The sequence below is a fragment of the Ostrinia furnacalis genome, unplaced genomic scaffold (genome assembly GCF_004193835.3).
Source record: "Ostrinia furnacalis isolate ACB-3 unplaced genomic scaffold, ASM419383v2 OfSCF0469, whole genome shotgun sequence".
NCBI lineage: Eukaryota > Metazoa > Arthropoda > Insecta > Lepidoptera > Crambidae > Ostrinia > Ostrinia furnacalis.
In genome coordinates, this window is record NW_021130708.1 from 211974 (window position 1) to 233129 (window position 21156).

The following is a 21156-nucleotide window of genomic DNA, read 5'->3' on the forward strand; positions in this document are numbered from 1 at the left end:
ACTTTTATGGGTCTCTTTTGATTCCCATCAAGCTGATTTTATCACATAGTTTTTTGGAATATTGTTGTGTTACGGAACTATTCCCACCTCTCGTTTTCACCGCTGCAACTCCTGTGTAGTAGCCAGGATCTACAGCTTGTCAATAAAAAACCAAACCAGTGAAGTTCAATTTTGTTGCGATACCATACTGGTGACAAAATTGTTACGTGGTAACTTGAAGTGGTACCTAAGCGCAAACTCGGTATTTCTCGCTACTTTTAACCTTTGTATGTATCAGTTTACTCCATGCGTTCGCCTTGGTATTTTCGCTACGCTTTGAATATCAAAGCGAATGCAATAAGGTACAAAATTGACAGCATATTCTGGTGAGCGGTTCACACGCGCGGAATACCAAACGTGGATGAGGCATGGGCCGTCAGCTCGTGATTTAATGCTCACCATGTTTAGTATAGCAGCGCTAACGTAACTTAACCTATTGCGTCTAAATTATCTTTATTGTACATAGATAAACAGTAGTGATGAGAAATGAGAAGTAGCGATATTGCTTCTTTTGACATTGACTGTGTTTGTCCGAAAATAGCGCTTGTTAGCAAAATGGCAATCGCCAAAACTTAAACACGTATTCGGCGAGGACACGTTTGCTAAACTTCAAAAGTGACGTTATCCCATACATTTTTTTGACAGTAACTGCACTTACCTTACCACTAAAAAGACGTCATTTTACTTACTAGCGCTAACTAGCGCAATTTTCGGCCAAACGCTGGAGGCGTCCACTTTCGGCTTAATCATCACTTTCTATCAGGTGAGATGCAGATCATAAGCTTCCTCGTTGAGGATTAAAATACAATCGATGCTTTACCCCCACAGATGACGATGTGCTTTAATGTTACCGTCGCCAAATCTCTACATTACCTCTTAAAAAGTCCTTTTTATAAAACTTTATGATTTTACGTCGTAGAAAACGTTGTTTTTTAATCTGATAGCATTTTTCTTCATGAAGCAAAGCCGCTTTCCCTGTGCAGCCTTTACCAGTCACAGATTACGCCGGCCAGTGTTTTTTTAACCTAATTAGGTAGTGTAACCCGCTCGGAGATCAAATCCGATTTTATCTTTTAGATAACATTTCTAACCTAATAGATATAGAATACGGGAGCTGATGATACGTTTACGGGACAACCAAGTGGCAGCAATAGGAAACACTATAGAAAAAACGCGTTTGAAAATAACCAGAAATATTTAAAGCTAACGGAAGTCATAAAAAGAAATGAAAATCTCAATAAAGCTTATTACTCAAACGATTATGCTAAATCACAAAATGAAATTAACTTAGGGCGGTAATCGGGTTAAAACGACAAGTAATGGGCAATAATTAACGGTATCTAACGCTCGCGACTTTGTATTGCTAAATTACTATAAATCCCGTTAAGGGAACCCGTAACGATGAAAATAAATTGTTCACTTGAATTATGCGCCATTAAAAAGTGAGAGCCCTTGGTGTTTGACTTAATAAAAATTTACGACACCAAAATTAGAGGAACGACCACCCACTTTAAGTGGTAAAAATGTAAACTGTGATCCTAAATCTCTTTAGGACAGCGATACTCAACCTGTGGTAATTTTGCACGAGCTTTGTAAGTAGCCCACCTGCTAACACTTACTCGTAAGTAGGAAACCATAATTTTCAATAATACACCTTTATTATTTTGAGATGCTGAATTTAAATGTAAGTACATAAGTTTTGGCTCGAGACTGGGCTCTAGTCATAAAAAAAGTTGAGGACCCCTGCTCTAGCTAGAATATGCATCAAGAATTTTAATTTAAGCGTAAGCGAATGCTGGGTTTAATTTGCTTTAGAGTTCATAAAGTCGGCCAGGAAAAATTACCTACTTAATTTATGGAAGAAACCTACGTTTATTGCGCACGCCTTTAAAGTTTCCTTAACCCTGTATTATGGGCATAACATTAACTTCTTCTGGTTTTTGTGAAACCTAGCTATTGCTAGGACATAGTTCAAGGCCAGCTAGGACATAGTTAAGCGTTTCACAAACGCCATGAATGATTGAGAGATGCAAATTAGTAGAATGTTAGAGTGTTATCATCACATTTTAGGGGCCTAAATTGATTTGATTCATTGATAACATACGAGCTGTGAAAATCACTAACATGTACATATTTACATGCTCCTCTGTAAACGTCCCTAATCCAGTCTGAACAAACAAATAAAGACAAATATCCTAATAAACACAGTATAAAGTCAAACTCCGTTCAGTAATTGCGTCGCGAATCGCCGTCGCAGCTCGCTCCGAACTTTCGGTAAACAATGTGCTCTTTAATTTACACTTAGTACGGAGCTGGTACCGGACTAAGAAACGAAGTTTAGCAAATTTAATGGAGTTTACTTACATCCTTCGATAGTGCAGAGCTTCGGTGGAATCGTGACGTAATTCAATAGCAACTTTGATGCATTGTTTCTACGTGCAATTTTATTTGAGATCTGATTAAGCGTATAATACACATACTTATTATTTGGTACTTTCTTGCTGAAAAAAGCTCTCTTGTAACATTTTTACTAAGACACCAGACTCTTACAATGATAATTAGCTTTGTAGTGCTTTAATTATTCAAGTAACTGCATAATAGAAAATTAGTAGATTGCATTATTACTTTTGTTACGTAAGGAAAACAGCCGCCAGTGTACTTGTATATGACTGTTTAATCAGACTGCTTTGTCTACAATTTGTTGTAGCATTAGCTATTGGACAAATTGTATCGACAGACAACAGACAAGCAAATGGAGCGCAAACAGCGCCCTCTGTGCGTCTGCAAACAGTCTGGTGTGGAAACGACAGGTTCGGATCGAAGCTCTGCATAAAGCCTGCCGTTCATTAGGTTGTCGAATGGAAGGGCACAATCAGTTCGTAAACATTCGGCTCGGTGATGAAAATGCCTGTTTTACCAACAGTGCAAGTTGAAGTAATAAAATTAAAATTAAAATGTGTAGAGCCTATCGTTTTACTTAGAGTAATAAGGTTGAAGAATACGATTCCACGACCTAATGTATGACAAGTACCTACCTATCTGTAGTAAAATGGAACACATAATTAAGTAGCTTCACTCATCGGCGATTATAGTAACATTAAGTTTAGAATGTTAAAATTGTTTACAATCTATCTATCTATAGCAGCCTTTGGGTTCGCCGTCGAACATAGGCCTCCTCTTCAACCCTCCACCGACGTCTGTCCCTCCCTGGCCACACGCATCCAGTTCACTCCAGCATGCTGCGGTCTGACTCAAAATAAATTTAAAGTACCTACTCAGTACGTAGGTACTCTCTCTGTATAACGTCCATAAGCCCGCCGCGCCAAACAAGGCGACGCAGTAATCAATCAAAAGCGTCGGCTAACTCATTTAAAATTAACGCTTCAACATTAATAGTATGCATACTGTAGTGCCAGTATTACGAAAAGCCAGCGCAATCAGCCGTGCGATAAGTAGCAACGCTATAAAATACCTAATCAAAACTATCTTCAAAACCATCCAACTAGTTTTTCACCATTTTCCAGACGATGTATCATCATCAGTTTATGCTATCCCCGTTTTGATATAAAGCCGGGTTTCCAGCGCAAGTTTTGCCCTACACAATCAACAAAAACATGACAACATTCAACAAAATTGTCTACATAAAACATTGTTACACACACGGGCACACTTTCTCTGCCAGACCAGCATGAAAAGTCTCGAGATTTTTCACCAGATGTACATCTTTGACCAAGACTTGCACCTCAATTCCAGGAAAATTAGATACATAGTTGCACCAGTGTTAAATCAGACAATCTCTAAAGGCATCCAATTTCTATGCTACCCCCGTGTTAATATTGCACTTTTTAACCATACTTTTTAAACGAGAAATATACCAATTACCAAAGAGACCAGTCGCTACCAGATCCTTAATTGCCTCCGCACTTTAACAAACAAAAATGAGGATTTCACCGAACACAATGGCTCTATAAGCGTTCTGTTGTTGTGCTCAGCAAATAAATCTTCGTTTTGCAAGCCGCTGCCAATCGCAGGGCATTTGAGCAAAGCTCCCATTAGATTATTGAAATAGGAATTGAGTGGTAACTGGTAATCCCATTAACGGTATTATGGGTTGTGAGAATGGACAGAGCGTGCTAAACGATTGGTTGGGATTGTAATGGTTCAAAAGGATTCATTGGAGATAATAAGCTTCAGGAATAGAATATGTTTTGAATTTGCAGCTGTTCGTTTTTGTGAACAATTGAAATTCGGGTTTTTATAGTAATGGCGGCTGGAGATGTAGAGTTAATTTCTGCAATAAAACATTAAAAACATCTATAGTTGTTGCAATTCACGAAGGCGAGTGAGCTTTACATGTGTGGTGGCTGATGGCTCGCTTCGCTACTGTTCAGTTTTTCAAAAGTTTTGACAGACATTACACTATCGTTAAGTGTGCATGTACACGTACACACACAAGTAAAGCTCACTCGCCTTCGTGAGTTGCAAGAACAATTTACTTTATGTAGGTAACTGTACTTCTGACAACGCGCGCGTTGTGTGTTTTTATAAGATACTCGTACACTATGTGTATTCTAGAAGACTCATATTGTATATCACATTCAGCTAATATTAGTATTGTATTAGCGAGCCCGTTCAAGGTATCAGCGACAAGGATTCGCACTCAGGAAGAATGATTAATAGGAGCGGAACCCTTCGCAGTAACCCACTTAGTGGATACGTGTAGGGAGGATGCATTTTATGTCCTTTACTAGAAGCTCTCCTAATTTGAACTCTACTTCAGTCAAGTTACGGACTTTTTTTGGAGGAATCGACCTGTTTGAGGATGAGTGTATTTGTCATAAAAGGGGCTTTTGTTTAAATAAGAAATAATTCATAATTCGGGACAAGTTATGAGGAAAAGAAAACAGAAAAATAAGTTTTGAATGTATGTTTAGGTGAGTGAGACTGCATTAAAATATTATTGAGTTGAATGAATCATATTTATTTTAGCCTCGTGTCGTGTGCAATGAATTCGTTTATAAAAATGTATTCTCCCGCATTCTTAATTAAAACTCATCAATCTCTTTCCATAATTTAATTAGATTGTACATAGTTACTTAGGAAATTTGCAAATTGTTGAACGATTGCGAAAATCATTAGTAACTTTTCTGATCAATTGTTTAAAAGCTTTTAAAGTACAGAAGAATTAGATTTCCTATTCATACCGATGAGCCCCTACTTTCAACTGATATCGATATCTAATCAAGAGCGAAAGCCTATAAAATCCTGCAAAACATTTCAATCTCATGATTATGCAAACACACTAAAAGTGAACGGTCGTATTATTTTATTGGGCCACAATAAACAAGGATATTGACGTATTCCTTGAGGGGGACGATAGGAAATGTACTCAGTCTCCGGTTACCAGATATGCAACAGGCGGTGGTAATGAGACGAAAAAGCTGGGGCTCGGACTTCGGAGCAGATGACAGGCATTTATGACTAAAGCACGACACTGGCTGGCTGAACGCAAAAATGCCATATACAGAAAAAGAAGAATTGGAAGCTACTTCATTCATCATCTATGAGGCTGGCTGGCAAATGGCAATGTACCACGATGAAAAATAAAACAAAATAAAATAATGAATACAAAAGATACGGTACTGTTAGCAATTGGTTTTTTTTTAAACTGGATGGTTCTACAATCAAACAAAAAGGTCAATTTCGAAATTAATGATTTATGAACGTTCTTACATGTCGAAGAAAACAATCCTTACGAGGAAGAGTTGTTTTACGAGCTCGAATATAAAGCTCGCTTATTTAACGTACGTAGGCGATAGTAAACAAACCCGATGACCTAAAATGTATTCCAAGAGAGGACGGTATGTACTTAATATCCGGTTACCAGCAACAGGCTGTAACCGATACGAGATTGGCCACTTAATTCAATGACTGGAACTTTTAGCTAGACTGCCAATTTGATATTTTAATACAGTTGCAGTCCAAGTACAGTAGCAAGATAGGCGATTATTAAGATTATAAACTAAAACCCAACTACGACAAAAAACGACGCTGAAAAAGTATAAAACAAGATTTTCAGAATACTGAACTGAACAAAGTAGCTAATGTAGTTGCATAGTGATTTTCATGTTTGGAAAACCGCAGTCACACGTTGTCAAAGTGCTACGGTAGGTAGGTATATGTAACGTGTGACTACGCCTATCCAAACATGGAAATTACTATTTAACTACATCTACTAAAATCTTGTTCTTTAATCAGCCATCTGATACGAAGTGAGCAATTTATTTAGTTCCCAAGGTACTTTTTATTAACATCTCTTGCTATGATTTTCGTTTTAAAGGCTACTTACTGTCTTAGGCGTGTTCTTTTGAGTTTCTATACGATTCTGTACGATTGCTCTACCCAAATTTTCCTCTGATAATGGCTCATTTAACTAAATTAAAACTATCATTCCAAGTCTATCTTCTCTCTTTCACTTCAATTGTTCCGTCATTGATGAGGATCGTGAGTTTGTGACTTTCATAAGTAATTTGCGTATGTGTGCTTCTTTCCAACTGCGCTCCTATCTTCCGCTTCAGACAAGTAAAACAGCCTTTTTGACTTCACAATAGAGCTACTAAGTAACATAATATTATTACAGGTAGGTACATGCCAAAACCGTATATGCTGTGTCAGGTAATAGCCTAGATGGCTATATTTCCCGAGAGTGAATACACAGTCCCATTAGAACGAGACGTGATCATAATCTTGTGCCCGCGCTCTGTATTCAGTGCGAGCGCTTGAATAAATACGACAACCGTTTATTTGATGTATATTTCATGCATGAATTTAATCATACATAACAAGGGACATGAGAAATGGGGACAAGGTCGATGAATCTAGTGATTTGACAATTTCTTAGGTAAAACGTTAGTAGAGTGCACTTTGTCAGTCGCAATAAGTAACCTATATTTTCTACTTTTCTTCAAAGTAAATAATATTTAATTTAGAAATATGAAAACTGGTGAAATGCTAATTACACCGGTCAACAAAAAAAAAGTTTTTTTTTTGCGCATGGATTTTACTTATTATATTCTGATTATGGGTCATTCCATAAAAATCTGTATATTTTCGACGTCATTTTGTCCGTAACTTTTTTAAGATGCTTTTGAATACTTTATTAGTGTAAATTATTGTTTATTAATTAATTATGTTACGTCTAAAAGGGCCAGTCACTTTATGCTTTATTTTAGGAGAAATTATAATTTTCAATTTTTTCATACTACATTACTCCTATATGACTTCTAATAAAGTATAAAACTTTTAACCTTAACATTTATAGATAAGTTAATACACATAATGTAGTTGTTTTGTTATTATCACTATATAAAAAACATCATCCCTAACTAGTAATTTAGTCCCAAGTGCCGTTTAAAGCTAGGGCCTGACGCTCTAGGGACTGACGATTTGGAGTAAAATTTAACACAAATGCAGATTAACTTTATATTATAAGATGCTTAATACGATGTGCCGAAAATAGCCAAAAAACTACACGTAAATACTATTAAATTATATACAATTTCCTATTATAATCAATAAAGCTACTCAACTAGGGACTGACGAAGTGACTGGATTAACACATGTTTCGGTAACATCTGGCACATTTGCACTAATAAAAAAAACGGCTACCGCAAAGCCAGTATGGTCTGAGGATAACTTCGTATCGTACTTTAAACTCAACTAAATGTCATTCACTCTAAATACATATTAAAGCGCAAAATTATAAAATCAGTGCGTGGTGAGGGAATGACGCTAAAAACTGTAGACTCTTTTTCAACTAAAGAAAATCAAATTATTGTTTATTGAAACCGCAAAATATTAATAGAATTTGGTGTAATATACATTTAAATAGATTATTCGTTAATTAAAACAAAGGATAAAGTTGATGTTTTTATAAATGTGGGTCCCAAAACACAAACTTTTGGAGTACGGACATGCCTAGGGAATGACGTTTTGGGTCATTCAAAAGGAATTTAAGATGTTTTAAAAATAGTTTCAAAAAATATAAATGGGTGATGAATAAAGCACATTGCGAGCTGTTATTTAACAATTTTGGAATAAAATATTAACAAATATTTCATGTGAAATGTGGCGCGGACTAAGAGTTGACATATTTTTGTGGAATGACCCATCAATAAAGCTACTCAACTAGGGACTGACGAAGTGACTGGATTAACACATGTTTCGGTAACATCTGGCACATTTGCACTAATAAAAAAAACGGCTACCGCAAAGCCAGTATGGTCTGAGGATAACTTCGTATCGTACTTTAAACTCAACTAAATGTCATTCACTCTAAATACATATTAAAGCGCAAAATTATAAAATCAGTGCGTGGTGAGGGAATGACGCTAAAAACTGTAGACTCTTTTTCAACTAAAGAAAATCAAATTATTGTTTATTGAAACCGCAAAAGATTAATAGAATTTGGTGTAATATACATTTAAATAGATTATTCGTTAATTAAAACAAAGGATAAAGTTGATGTTTTTATAAATGTGGGTCCCAAAACACAAACTTTTGGAGTACGGACATGCCTAGGGAATGACGTTTTGCGTCATTCAAAAGGAATTTAGGATGTTTTAAAAATAGTTTAAAAAAATATAAATGGGTGATGAATAAAGCACATTGCGAGCTGTTATTTAACAATCTTGGAATAAAATATTAACAAATATTTCATGTGAAATGTGGCGCGGACTAAGAGTTGACATATTTTTGTGGAATGACCCTTATATAAGCAAATTTATATAAAAAAGTGCGATTGCAAATCGAAAATATTTGCTTTTTAAGAAGTTACCTATAGCGATTTGAATTTTCCATCTTCATAGTAGAATGTCTCTAAAGATGCACGTCCCATTCTCATTGGGATATATTTATAAATAATTATGGGGGCATATTCGCAAGAACAAGGGGCACGCTTTCATCAAAATATAGTGAGATTTGAGAGACGACGTTACCAAGGCCAGTATACTGAAAGCATGATAGGGTTAGATTTTTATGCGAAAAATCTTCTATGGAACATGACAGGAAATTAGAACTTTTCAAATTAATAAAAATTTGGACTCTATTTTAAATTTTCTCTTGTGAGAATGAATCTTAAATGGATGTTTGGTATGTTTTAATAATTAGAAAGAATGAAAGAAAGAAAGAAAATAAAATATTTGGCAACTAATTGAATCATCTCTATGTTCATGTTTCATACATTCATTGATATGAATTTTTCTATTTTTTACATATAAAAGCAAATTCAGAACAATTTTTTGTTGTTATTCTTATTTCTAGGTCATAAAACAATAAAAATAAGCTATGCATAACCCGTGCGCAAAAATGCTGTAGACAGTTGTTATCTGCATCTGTGGTAACATTATTCTCATTGTTCAAAAGTCCTCCACAATCTGGTAACTTCATACAAATCCGTCATCAATCACAGTTCGTTAGTCCACTACTCTAGCTGGGGAATTTGAATAAAAAGTAACTAATCCCTTTGAATGGCAACACTGGCGAACTGTACCTTCATTAATCCAAAGAAACTTCTTCCACAGACCGTTGGTAACAATGGCGGTTTAATAAATGTTGAGACAAAATAACCTTTTTTTGGATTTATGTTGACTTTTAGGTTCAGAATCCTACTGATGCTAGTAAGCATGCACAGTAGTGCAGGGTTACTAGGACATATTCGGAAATTAGTTTTTACTATTATTTTTTATATCCTTAATTTAAGACACGTATTACTTTAAAACGACATAATTAAGGTGCTATAGTTTTTTGCTTTATGTGCCTGTTATGCCTGCTGGTAAAAGTAGGACAACATTTCGTTTACTCAAGCGTTTAAAGATTATCCCCCTTTATCCAAAACATGCTACGAAGTTATCCCGCTGTTCTAACGATAAATGCTGTTTGGAGTAACTTTTACGTGTTTATTTAGACATTATTTATCGCCGGCCGATTCGCGACGCCACCTGCTCTCATATTTCTTACCAATTATATCCTAAGTCCTATCCGTTTAGCCAGACAGGCGAATGGAAATTTTCAAGGCGGGGTTTTCCGAACAGGGTTATTTATCTGGGTACTGGAGTTTGAAATCTGTATTTTGTTCTTGGAAGATACAAGATACCTACTCTGTTTATTAAGTGTTATTATTTATGGCGTACCTTGTCTCTAATTTGTTATTTTCTAGGAGCAAATAAATAAACCGGCCAAGTGCGAGTCGGGCTCGCGCACAAAGGGTTCCGTAGCAGCAACAGTTAAATCAACCTATCTCAAAAACTATAAGAGATACTTTGATCAAACCAAAAATCGTTGAAAGAGTTAATTGCATGCATCACCTCTATTTTTTTTAGAATTTTATACCCCGTAGTTATAAAAATAGAGGGGGGGGGACATACTTTTTACGACTTTGAGAGCTGATATCTCAAAAACCGTTCACTTTAAGAAAAATGTTTTTTAGAAAACTTTATATCATTTTAAAAGACCTTTCCATTGATACCCCACACGGGTATGTACATCGAAAAAAAATTTTCATCCCTCAGTTACATGTATGGGGGGCCCCACCCCCAATTCTTTTTTTTACTATTTAGTGTCATAATTTTGTAGCGGTTCATACAACACATATTCCCATCAAATTTCATCACTGTAGTACTTATAGTTTCCGAGTAAATCGGCTGTGACAGACGGACAGACGGACAGACGGACAGACGGACAGACGGACAGACGGACAGACGGACATGACGAAACTATAAGGGTTCCGTTTTTGCCATTTTGGCTACGGAACCCTAAAAATCGCTTATTCGTATCTAGGTAGGGTAAAATTATTTCTTGGTATTAAGGCACTAGTCTATTGAATAACACGGGAAGTTGTACCAGCCGCAAACGGCTTAACAAATTAATATTGCTGTCAGCTTTGTAGATAACAAAATACCAGAAATTATAACACATTTCTGCACGAGCCGTAAAATATTACGCCGTGGACACCATTTCGCTTTCGAATAAAATCTTAATTACGGTGGGTACTTATCGCCGCGGGCAATAATGTGCCAACGCCATAAATTCCGCTAAGAGTTTCCCGAGCCCAGTGTCCGGAAAACGAAAAAAGCCTTTCTTCCTTTGCCCCAAATTATTTTGCTCAAACGTCAAATGAACGCCGAACACCATATTGCTCGTTTACAAAACATCAATGGCATTCATCGCAGCGTCCAAAATGGCTCCAGTTAAAACTCGGATTTCACTCGGCACACGTCAAGGGCTGACTATTAATCTTGCAAATGCTTCCCAAAACAATTTATAACTAAGGAACGAATGGGCTTCGCAAATTAAGGAGATTAGACGGGTCAGCGAAACATAACATGTAATGTAACAAATGATCGAGTGTCTGCGTACGTTTCAACGTATTCTGGATAACAAAGCGCCATTTTGGAAATACACAAAGGCTGACGGACAAGTCAGACAGCACGAGAGTGAGAGGTTAAGCTGAAGGAGGTAACTCACCAAGTAATATTCCAGACATTTTCGTAATATGCTCTTGTGTCATAGACTGAAATAAGCATGTTAGGTCTGATATACATTGTCTTTAGAGGCCAGAAACAAATCTATAAACCACCAAGTCTTTCTCGAGAGATGAGCATTTGAGAAAAAAATATCTGGATGTGATGATAAGTATAAAAAACTTGAGGAAGTCGTATAATGTAAGTATGCATATCTACCTACACATTCATTTACGCTCTACATAACCAACCAAGTATGTAAAGGGACGTTATCATAGTTAGACAGGACGTCCGAATTGCTCCGCTAAGCCCTTTCACACCGCGCTGAGTAACCAGAAGAATTAAGCTATTGTTGGTTAATCCTCACGCTTAGCTTCACAGCACAGCGTCGGTGGAAACGCAGCCTTCGCTACTTTACTGTAACGATAGTAGAGTTATTTTCGCCAGTCATGTGTGCGTAATTAAAGTTTCGTTCAACTCCGCAGCGCTTGTAAAGCCGAAACGCAAAGCTGTCGGGAACTCGGATAGTTTGCTGCCAGTTCATCATCCGTTGCGTTGGCTCACCTACCTAATTAAATGGGGGTATTAGGGGTGGATGACGTGTCGAAATGAGGGTTAGTTTTAAAGACCGGGTTTATGGGGATGACAGGTGCTTAGCGAAAGAAAGATGGAACGTGACGTTTGAACAGTCTGTAGAACCTGCTTTTATGGTAAGTTTTACTTATGTTGGATGGACGAGGCCATATTGTAAACACTTTGGACCCTTGCTAACAGTACTAGAAACTAGAAATTCATTCAAATTAAACTTCGTTAGTATGTATTAATATGTAAGCTCTCCACTGTCCATGTAGGATGTAAAAAATGAGGTCACAAAATCATTGAAGTTGATACCAAAAACCCACAAGCAACAAGCCGTGTTTTCGGTAGCAAGTCTTTGCATTAATCAAAGCAGCAATCTTCCAGATCGAGACACTTGAATCAAAGCCACTTTGTATCGTAACAAAAGAAACTCCGAACGGGAAAGTCACGCCCACCATTCAAGAAGTAATAGAGCTAGGCGACAAACCGTTGCTTTATGAACTTCTTGGCATCATAATGTTGCGTAATGTGAAAATGTCTGCATTTTTAGAATGAGTTCGTCTATTGAAATCGACTGTTGTCTAATGTAGGTATTTCAAGTTTCAAGGAAAGCAAAAACTTTCGGGAACCGAAAGGCTATATTATATAGGTATTGTAACAAAAGAAATACTCAAATACATGTAACCTACCTACATATGTAAACAAACATATTCTAACTTAAGTGAAGCAGCAAATCGAACGCACAGCGTTGAATAGAGCTCTGTGATTGGTTCATGTGTCACCCTGTGCGTCCACGCGCACTGTGAGACCTCATAGTAATGTTTGTGAATACGGACGGACGAGAGTATGCCTTAAACTTCAACTTTTATTATCTGCCTGCGAGAAATTTTCTCTCGGAGGATCTCTTGAGTCATACGTAGGTACATACTTATTATCAGAATCGAGTACGAGATTGTTATTTGCATTAGATTTACGTCGATATGCACCGCCTACGCACCATTTGCATGTAGCCTACCGCTTTACCTGTTTACTATGGCCCCAGGCTAAGCCTAGAGCGGGTTGACCTAGATTTCTCCGGTTTTATCTCTCGGACGCACTATCCCCAGTAATTAAAACCCAGGTAAGCCTGGAGTGATCAGTGAGGGGAAATTTATCTGGCACATTCTACCGCATTAGTCCCGCTCAAGATAAAATTGCTTGGGATTTTTCAATGGATTTGGATTTAAAAAAGTAAATTCATTAAAAAGGTGATTAAATGCATTTCAAATAATGTCGTTTCAGACTGGAAAGTGGAAAGTATCGGAAAGTTCTGACTCAAAAGGTAGGGTAAACACATGATCTACTAGGAAATATTTATAACTGCATTATTGTAAAACACAGTCACGCTACCTAGTTTGAAATTGAAATAATAAAAACAGTTAAATATTTTTCACGGGATACTTAACTTATATGCTTTATGCAGTCCGTTCAATATGCATAATGCAACCTTAAAAGTGAGTGCTCTTACACAAGCCTTTCTCGCCGACATGAGAAAGGATCTGTGAAACTTGTAAGTCCAGATTGAAGGCAAGGAGCCGGGCGTATAATAATAGGGACCGCTCTCAGAATAATGGTTTATTCAAATTTAACTGCGGAGAAAACCGCAGTTTGGAAAGCGATCGGCGGGACGCACCTGCGCCTCCGGACCTTTTTGCGAAACTTTCAGCTGGTCAATTATTTTGGTACATAGACCTATGTACAGACGACGATGTATAGTGACATTTTAGTTGAAAAATCGCCTCTATTACTTAGTTCTTAAGAGACCATCCTATTTAGCTTGACATGCTGTCGTCTGCTGTACATAACCGAAGTTTTTTAACACGGTATATGTATAGGTACGTATTTTTAAAGCCTATAAAAAACTTAGGAAATACGAGTAGAAATGAATTTGTCACTGGGGCACAGGATAGGTAACATCTATACATATTACTTACATCCACACTTACATCATTGGATATGTATCACATGTACGACCTAACCTAATCAAGGATTCGACTCGTCTTTGTTCAGTAATGTATTCAAAATGAATCCCAGGTTCCTGTAGTCATTATTATCAACTAAAACAAAAACATTAGATCTTATAAACAGAATGATTAATTAACCTTTTGAATAATAAAACAAAAGCATAAAGTTCTGCTCGACAGACTGAAAAATAAATGAAGACAAATAAGCAAACTGAATAATTTAGTAATTAACGTAAAATTATTTTAATTTCAAGCTCATAGCTACATTATCTAGCAGTGGACAAATGTTTGCAAACACTACTAATTCAACAGAAATTAAACGGACAGGGAGTAGGAATAATTTAATAACATTTAAGGGGAAACTTCTCTTTACATTGCAAAGCGCACCTTTATTTGAGAAAGTTTTACAACCAGTCGATCGATCCTCGTAAAACATCTCAATTCCTCTTTCGATTTACCCAGACTATTTACCATGGATGATGGGCTTCGGAAAATATGTAAAGTTATAGCGCCCTGCTCTCAGCTGACTTGATTTTCCAGGGAGATTGGAATCGATGATGGCATGTGCTCTAATAGAGCGTAGCGTAGTTCAGAAATGTAGCTTTAAAATGCGAAATATCTGCTCTTTGTTATGTGTAGCGTGAACTTTACATTTCACGGTAAATAAAATAAAATTAGTCAGAACCTTTTAAAAGATACGCTTCACAGTTGAATTCATGTGGTTTGCGTGTCATTTCCTTTAGCAGATCAAAGATGGCAGGACATGAATTGATGAGACTTTAAGATTCTTCAGAAAGATAATGAATGATTTGAGTTGAGACACAATTTAGATAGGATATGACTTCGTTCATTTTTGAAAGTAGGACTATAGATTGAGTAACTTAGTAGTCATTATACACAACGCTAATCTGAATAATGATAGGATGTCTTACCTTTGACAGATTCTAGATTTACCGAGCCCTGAAACCGAAAACCGGCCCTAAATCTTTCCAAAAGGATCGACCTTGTTGTCAATTATAATCCTCCCGATAAATGAGATTGAATCGGCGAACTTCCCATCAAATTAACAATAAATTACGGCCGCTAATGCCTTCTGTCATTAGGCGGCAATTAATCAAAAAGCGAGGAATGGAAGCCTCAAAAATAAGACTGCTAACTATGGGTAAAATGGGAGCATTCAGAAGGTAATGATAACGATAATCTTTTGAATAATAATTATGACCATTAAATCCCAGACAGGCAGCTAAGTTAACTTGTGAATTGTCTAACTACGTAGGTAGACCTATGCCGGTTTTCACCATCAATCCCTAATTTTTAAGTGACCCCTATGAAAACAAAATTCCTGTTACGTGTTACCATAGGGGTCACTTAAAAATTAGGGATTGATGGTGAAAACGGGCACTAAAGTTCTATATTTAGGGACTTATGTGCATAGCTGAATTTGACTTTGGGCTTAGAATGCGTCATACGTTATCAAATATTTAAGCAAAAGATACGAAAAAGAGACAGCATGGACTGAAGCTGGAAAAACAATAACGTAAAAATTCGGTAAAACGCCGCGATACTAAAAGCTTAGGTAGATACCTACTTGTTTAGTACTTTTAGAAGTACCGCAGATTACAATAGTATGTCTTTCTGTCGCCAGTAGAATGTTGGGCATGTGTTAATGAAAAATGTTCCACAATTTTTCGTAGTTTCGCCCTAGATTTTTTTTTCAGTCAAATTCTACTATTGGAATGATTTTAACTAGGTTGTGCCAGAAATAAATGCTGATTAAATTGAATATCGCTTTATTGATTTTTACAGCAACAGCTTATTTTCTTGTCTTTTGAACTGGCTCAAAAATTGTCTTGATTTAAGTAGGTATGTCTATAAGGAATGTTATGTTATGGAAATCCTCAGGGAGGGTCTTTGTCGAGCAGTCACTTGGCTTGGAAAGCACGCTTGTTGGTCCACTCTGTATATTTGGGCCGTAGATATTTATTTAAGTTACTTGAAGTTGTTTTATTCTATTCTTTTTTCATTTCAGTGATAGGTCAGCCTCTGCAGGAATACCTCCCTTAGAACAGAAGGTCCTCCCTATTTTACTACAAGCAAAATGAGCCGTATACATACTGGAACGATGGCTAGGAAGATGTTAAATAAATACTTTGACCATAACATAAAGTAATGCAAGTTTTTAATAATAAAATTCATTTCATCCGTTTGTGTCCTCTTTATTATGATTGTTTAGTTTATAAGGGATGATATTTAACAAAGTATCATGTTATTAACAAAACTAAGGTGAACAAAAATAAAATGTTTTTTTAAACACTTGAAAATGGTAACAGTGTGCTCTAAATATATACTTATGAGATCATTATAAGGCTTTGATATATTTCACATTATTTAAAATCATACAAAATATATTTAATATGTTAATAATTTTATTTTCTAGACAAATTTGGAATTTGGACGGCCAAGATCAGGTGGGGTGTAGGAACAGGAAAAGGTTTGGAGGAATTCTGGAAACAAAGAAGTATTACTTTTAGATTAAAAGTACCAAATCTTAACCCAAATATGTTTTTACACGACTGTGCCAGAATGTCTGTAAAATAATAATATGGCCCAGTGTAACATGATTCAATTAAATACAGCTGCTAATTTACAATTTCTACTTTATTTATCTTTTCCAACAAAGACTCAAATTAAATCTAATGTGCATCACGATGTTAACACAGATTTTTAACAGCTGACAATTAATTGAACATTAAAATAGGCACAACAAAACTACCCTTACAATGATTATTATTTTTAATGTCATAAGAAAAAGTTGCAAAATCTAGTTGCAAAGTTAAATTAACTTAAGATTTTGATCTCAGTAGAAAGTTTTTCCGCACCCTTGCCCCAAAAACGAAGGTAAAATACTTCGTTACCCAACAAACATACGGTAACAGCGACTAAAAATGTGCGACACAGGCGGACTTCGTGAAAGTCACCTTTTGGTCCAATTTCTAAATGGGCCAGCGTAATTAAACATAGCCGGCGTCTCAAAGATACATTCGAAACACGGATTATCAACAGTAATTTGTCAATTCATCATTTTAAATGATTAGTTTTCTAATATCGATCGAATAATGTTAGTGTTGGTGAAATAAAAAATGGTGCTAACTCACGATTGCCGGGATCGCCGCAATTTGTTGTATCCGGTAAACTCTTATTGGAACTTTAGCAAAAACACTCAAAACCAAAATCACATTGAATCAAAAAGTCTCCAGTTTTTTGTTTTTATCACAAACCACAAAAGAAACAAATCTCGAAAACGAAACAAACGGTGATGGACGGGTCGGCAGATGGCGCTAGCGAGGAGTCAGTGACATTTGTCAAAAATGATTGCCATAGAAAAAAAATAAAACTCGTAGTAGAAATTAGTTCATCTGTCTGCTGTTCACTTCGCCAATAAAATAATATTTGGTTGAAAAAATCTGCAAGGTCTCTCCACCTTAATAAATTTTCCTATTTAATTGTAAATTAAAGTACATAAATGACAGCCGAATGAAGAATAATGATTATAAAATAAATCATTGTTGAAAACAGTCGAACAAGAAACACCAGTCATCGATACAGTTACGGTTAAAGTTAGATGGTGCAACTCTTCCTTAGGACGTCTACTGCTGAACATAATAATATGCCTCCCTCAATGATTTCCATATTGTCCGGTTAGTAGCGGCCTGCGTCCAGCGCCTTCCAGCTAGCTACCTTTAGGATGTCCTTCAACCTGAAACTTATCTTGGGGGGCCGATAATCCAGTCAGTTCAGTCTATGAAAGAAAACAACAAGTAGTACAAATCACTATCATTTTAATCCATAAAAATGTCCCATAAGTTTAAATTTTTGGTATTAAATTTTGTCTAGTAAAATATAAACATCATATAAAATATATACCTATATCTTATCTAATAGCAAATGCAACCATTAAAATACAAATATTCAGTCTCTTACAATAATTAAACTTTTCAATTAAATGCTTATCTCATTTTCACTTATGCTTTTAAGAAGGGTTTTTGTTGTTTATGATAAATTAACTATCATTGACCTTACAGAGACAAAGTCCAAGCTCCACATCAAATTCTAGATAGTAATTTTCTTAAAACAAGTTTTGGCCTCAATATTGACTAACTTTGCAGCACTGAGACCCACAAATCTCATTGGTGGCTAAATTGTATAATAATATGCTAAGGGCCCTCGCCCACACGGCGTTTCGTAAACGAGTGCGTTTCGCATCGCTACTAACGCGCGTTAGTCGCATTTGCAACGCACTACAGAAGTGATGCCAACGCGCTACTAAAGCGCTACAGCAGTACAACTGCATCGCTACAAAAAGTCGCCGTGGGCGAGGGCTCTAAGTTAACACGCGACTGTCACGCGAAGTCCACGCCGGTGTCAAGTAAGTCTCGCAGCAAGGCAGTAGCGCGGCGTGGCAACACTCGCAACAGGCGCGCGAGACCAAGCAACCGTTTTGGTACTGATGCTTCTGCGCGCGAACGCCGCACGCTATCCAAGATGGATTCTGCGGCCTGCGACGCCGTTATCGTGCCGAAGTAGCTTGGTATTCTGAAAATTAACAAAGTAGGTATTAGCCGTATGGTTCAATAAGACTATAAGAGAACCACCCCAACTTCCCATGGATGTCCTAAGTGTGGGGAGTACAGGCCATCTCCTCCTCTTTGCCCCTGTTAGGGGGGTTTCCTTCTGCAGTGGACTCTGGATGGTAATGAAAATCATTTGAGATACCTATTCAATAGCAAACAATCTGTGCCTGATTTTAATCCTACTTTTTTTTTTTATTATTTTCTATTGACATTCATAAGTGCCACTTGTGGTCTAAACTGAATAAATATTTTTTATTTTGATTTTGATTTTGAATCAACAGGGAGGACTAAACGATACAACTTAATAAAAAAAATACTGTACCTCAGTCTCAAGTCAGTGTTATCATTGTTAACAATGAATGGGTAGATATGTATAAGAGTGACATAAACTCCATCAATCTTGTTCATCCTCAGATCTTCCATCAGAGATTCGGCCAGGCCCTGTACTGCAAACTGCGCGACGCTTAGTGGTATCTGATCTTTAATGTAGCTCAGGCCAGCTACTGATGTCAATGCTACAATGTGGCCGTGGTTTTTAGCTTTCATGACTGGCATGAATTGATCTATGAGCTGAAAAAGATAAATTTTTTCATCTATGACTGAGCATAATGTTAATAAAATTATTTCAACTCTGAATGCAATCACTAGATAATTGCTTTAACACGTTGGACGCCACGCGGCTCACCGGTGAGCCTCGAACAATACAATTTCCATCGTGTCTAGCATCTCGGCGTTCAATGTGTTAAAAGAACTAGAATATTTGATGAGGAATCTTAGTTATATCTTACAAGGATTGCTTTATTGGTGTGAATTAATTTCCAACTTACCCAGTAATAAGAAGTTAGCGTAAGGTCCAAAGTCTCATGAATGTCTTGAGGTGGCTTCGTCAACAAAGACCTTGGACTGGGAATTCCGCAACAATAGAAGAGCATGCTGACAAATCCCAGTTCTTTCTTTATTTTGGCTGCCAAATCGTCCACATTGTCTTTCCTGGTTATTTCACACAGGTAGCTGATAGCTGAACCGCCTTTGCTTTTGATGAAATCAACAGTATCTTGGTTGTTGGTCTGGTTTTTGTCGACACAAATTACTATTGCGCCTAGGTTTGCCATCTGGATCGCAAGCTCACGGCCCACTCCTCTTCCGGTACCAATTATCTGGAATCATTACACAGTACAATCAATATCCTATAATCTAACACACAAATACATCTAACAGTCAACTTTTATGCAACTTAGGTTTTATTCAACCTACTTCAGAACTTTTGAAAATATTTACTATCAAGGTTTTTTTACATATTTTTCTTACACACAAAAGCAATGTCACAAATATTTAATTTAATTTAGACCACTATGTAGGGGCACTTATGAATGTCAATATACAGTAAAAAAGGTAGCCCTTAAGCGGCACTTTACATGTCGCTTTATCTTCCAAATAAAATGTATATTGGTGTTTACTTACCAGGGCAGTCTCCAGTTTAACCGATTTTAGTGGTGGAGGTTTGAAGAGCTCATAAGTTGATTGGAATATAGCGCAGATGGCATTGACCACCACCCACGCTATGTCAATCAGCAAGATGCACAGTGAGTAGGCACGAAGCAGCATTTTGAGCGGGAACATAAAGTTGAGGAGCAAACTCAGTATGTTGTCAAGTACCCGGGATTCCTGTAAAAAATAAGACTCAGCTAAAGGAAAGTTTGACCTTACATTGGCCCATATCAAATAATAGTAAAATCTGAATAATTTTTGGGAAATAAATAGTTAAAAATATTTTTTTATTGAAAACTTACCATTTATTTGAATAATGTGGAACTTTTAATTCATAAACCTGTAAAGAACACAGTTTTATTAGAGTTGAAGCTTTAACTATACTGAAACGGATGTAGCTTGTACTTACACCGATTTGAAGGTTGATAAATAGATAAAAACATTGTGTTGATAATTTTATTTGGAAAAGAGTAGGGTAACCTGCCAACACTGTCGTGATAACAAAAAAAAACGAATTCATACTTACACAAATACACCACTAATGCATAGTGATTAAAGTTTGCAGATAAGAGCGGATTAATTGCAGTTTTGGCTTTCTTTTTCGTAGATTTCGTAAAAACATTAAAATAAAAACAAAGTTCGAAAAACTCATAGAGAAAAGTAATACATAGGAAATAGAGAACCCTCTCTGTCAAATTTTTGAGCCTACTAATTGACAGCCTGGTGCAGTGCTGCCAGTCGGGTCTAGTCAGAAATTACCAGAAATATAAAAAAAAGTAACCTTTTTGAACAAAAAGTAACCTTTATACGGNTGTTCATTTTTACGTAGTTGTGTTTCTTTCGCTACTTTGATACACATAGTATAAAAGAGGCGATAGAGCGAAACCAAGGTTCCAA

At 36.5% G+C, this 21156-nt stretch overlaps 1 protein-coding gene across 2 annotated transcripts; it reads right to left on the reverse strand.

Moving 5' to 3' along the window:
* Positions 1-17962: 17962 nt before the first annotated feature.
* LOC114365999 (epidermal retinol dehydrogenase 2) lies at positions 17963-20920 on the reverse strand. 2 transcript variants are annotated; one of them, XM_028322758.1, is made up of 6 exons: positions 20786-20920; positions 20562-20599; positions 20233-20436; positions 19599-19928; positions 19094-19341; positions 17963-18733 (listed from the first exon to the last, which is right to left on the reverse strand). In XM_028322758.1, the coding sequence occupies exons 2-6, from the start codon at positions 20562-20564 to the stop codon at positions 18541-18543; spliced, it is 978 nt and encodes a 325-aa protein (XP_028178559.1). In that variant the 5' UTR covers positions 20565-20599; positions 20786-20920; the 3' UTR covers positions 17963-18540. The 2 variants fall into 2 exon arrangements, with proteins under 2 accessions (XP_028178559.1, XP_028178560.1); XM_028322759.1 differs by lacking the exon at positions 20786-20920 and adding an exon at positions 20669-20721.
* Between the last annotated feature and the right edge of the window lie 236 nt (positions 20921-21156).

What these genes read in the sequence shown, in the direction of transcription:
- LOC114365999 (XM_028322758.1), bottom strand. An exon ending in TTAAACTGGAGACTGCCCTG is followed by an intron (nt 19,929 to 20,232) that starts GTAAGTAAACAC and finishes TAATGATTCCAG; the next exon opens with ATAATTGGTACCGGAAGAGG. An exon ending in AACACTGACTTGAGACTGAG is followed by an intron (nt 18,734 to 19,093) that starts GTACAGTATTTT and finishes GTTAATTTTCAG; the next exon opens with AATACCAAGCTACTTCGGCA.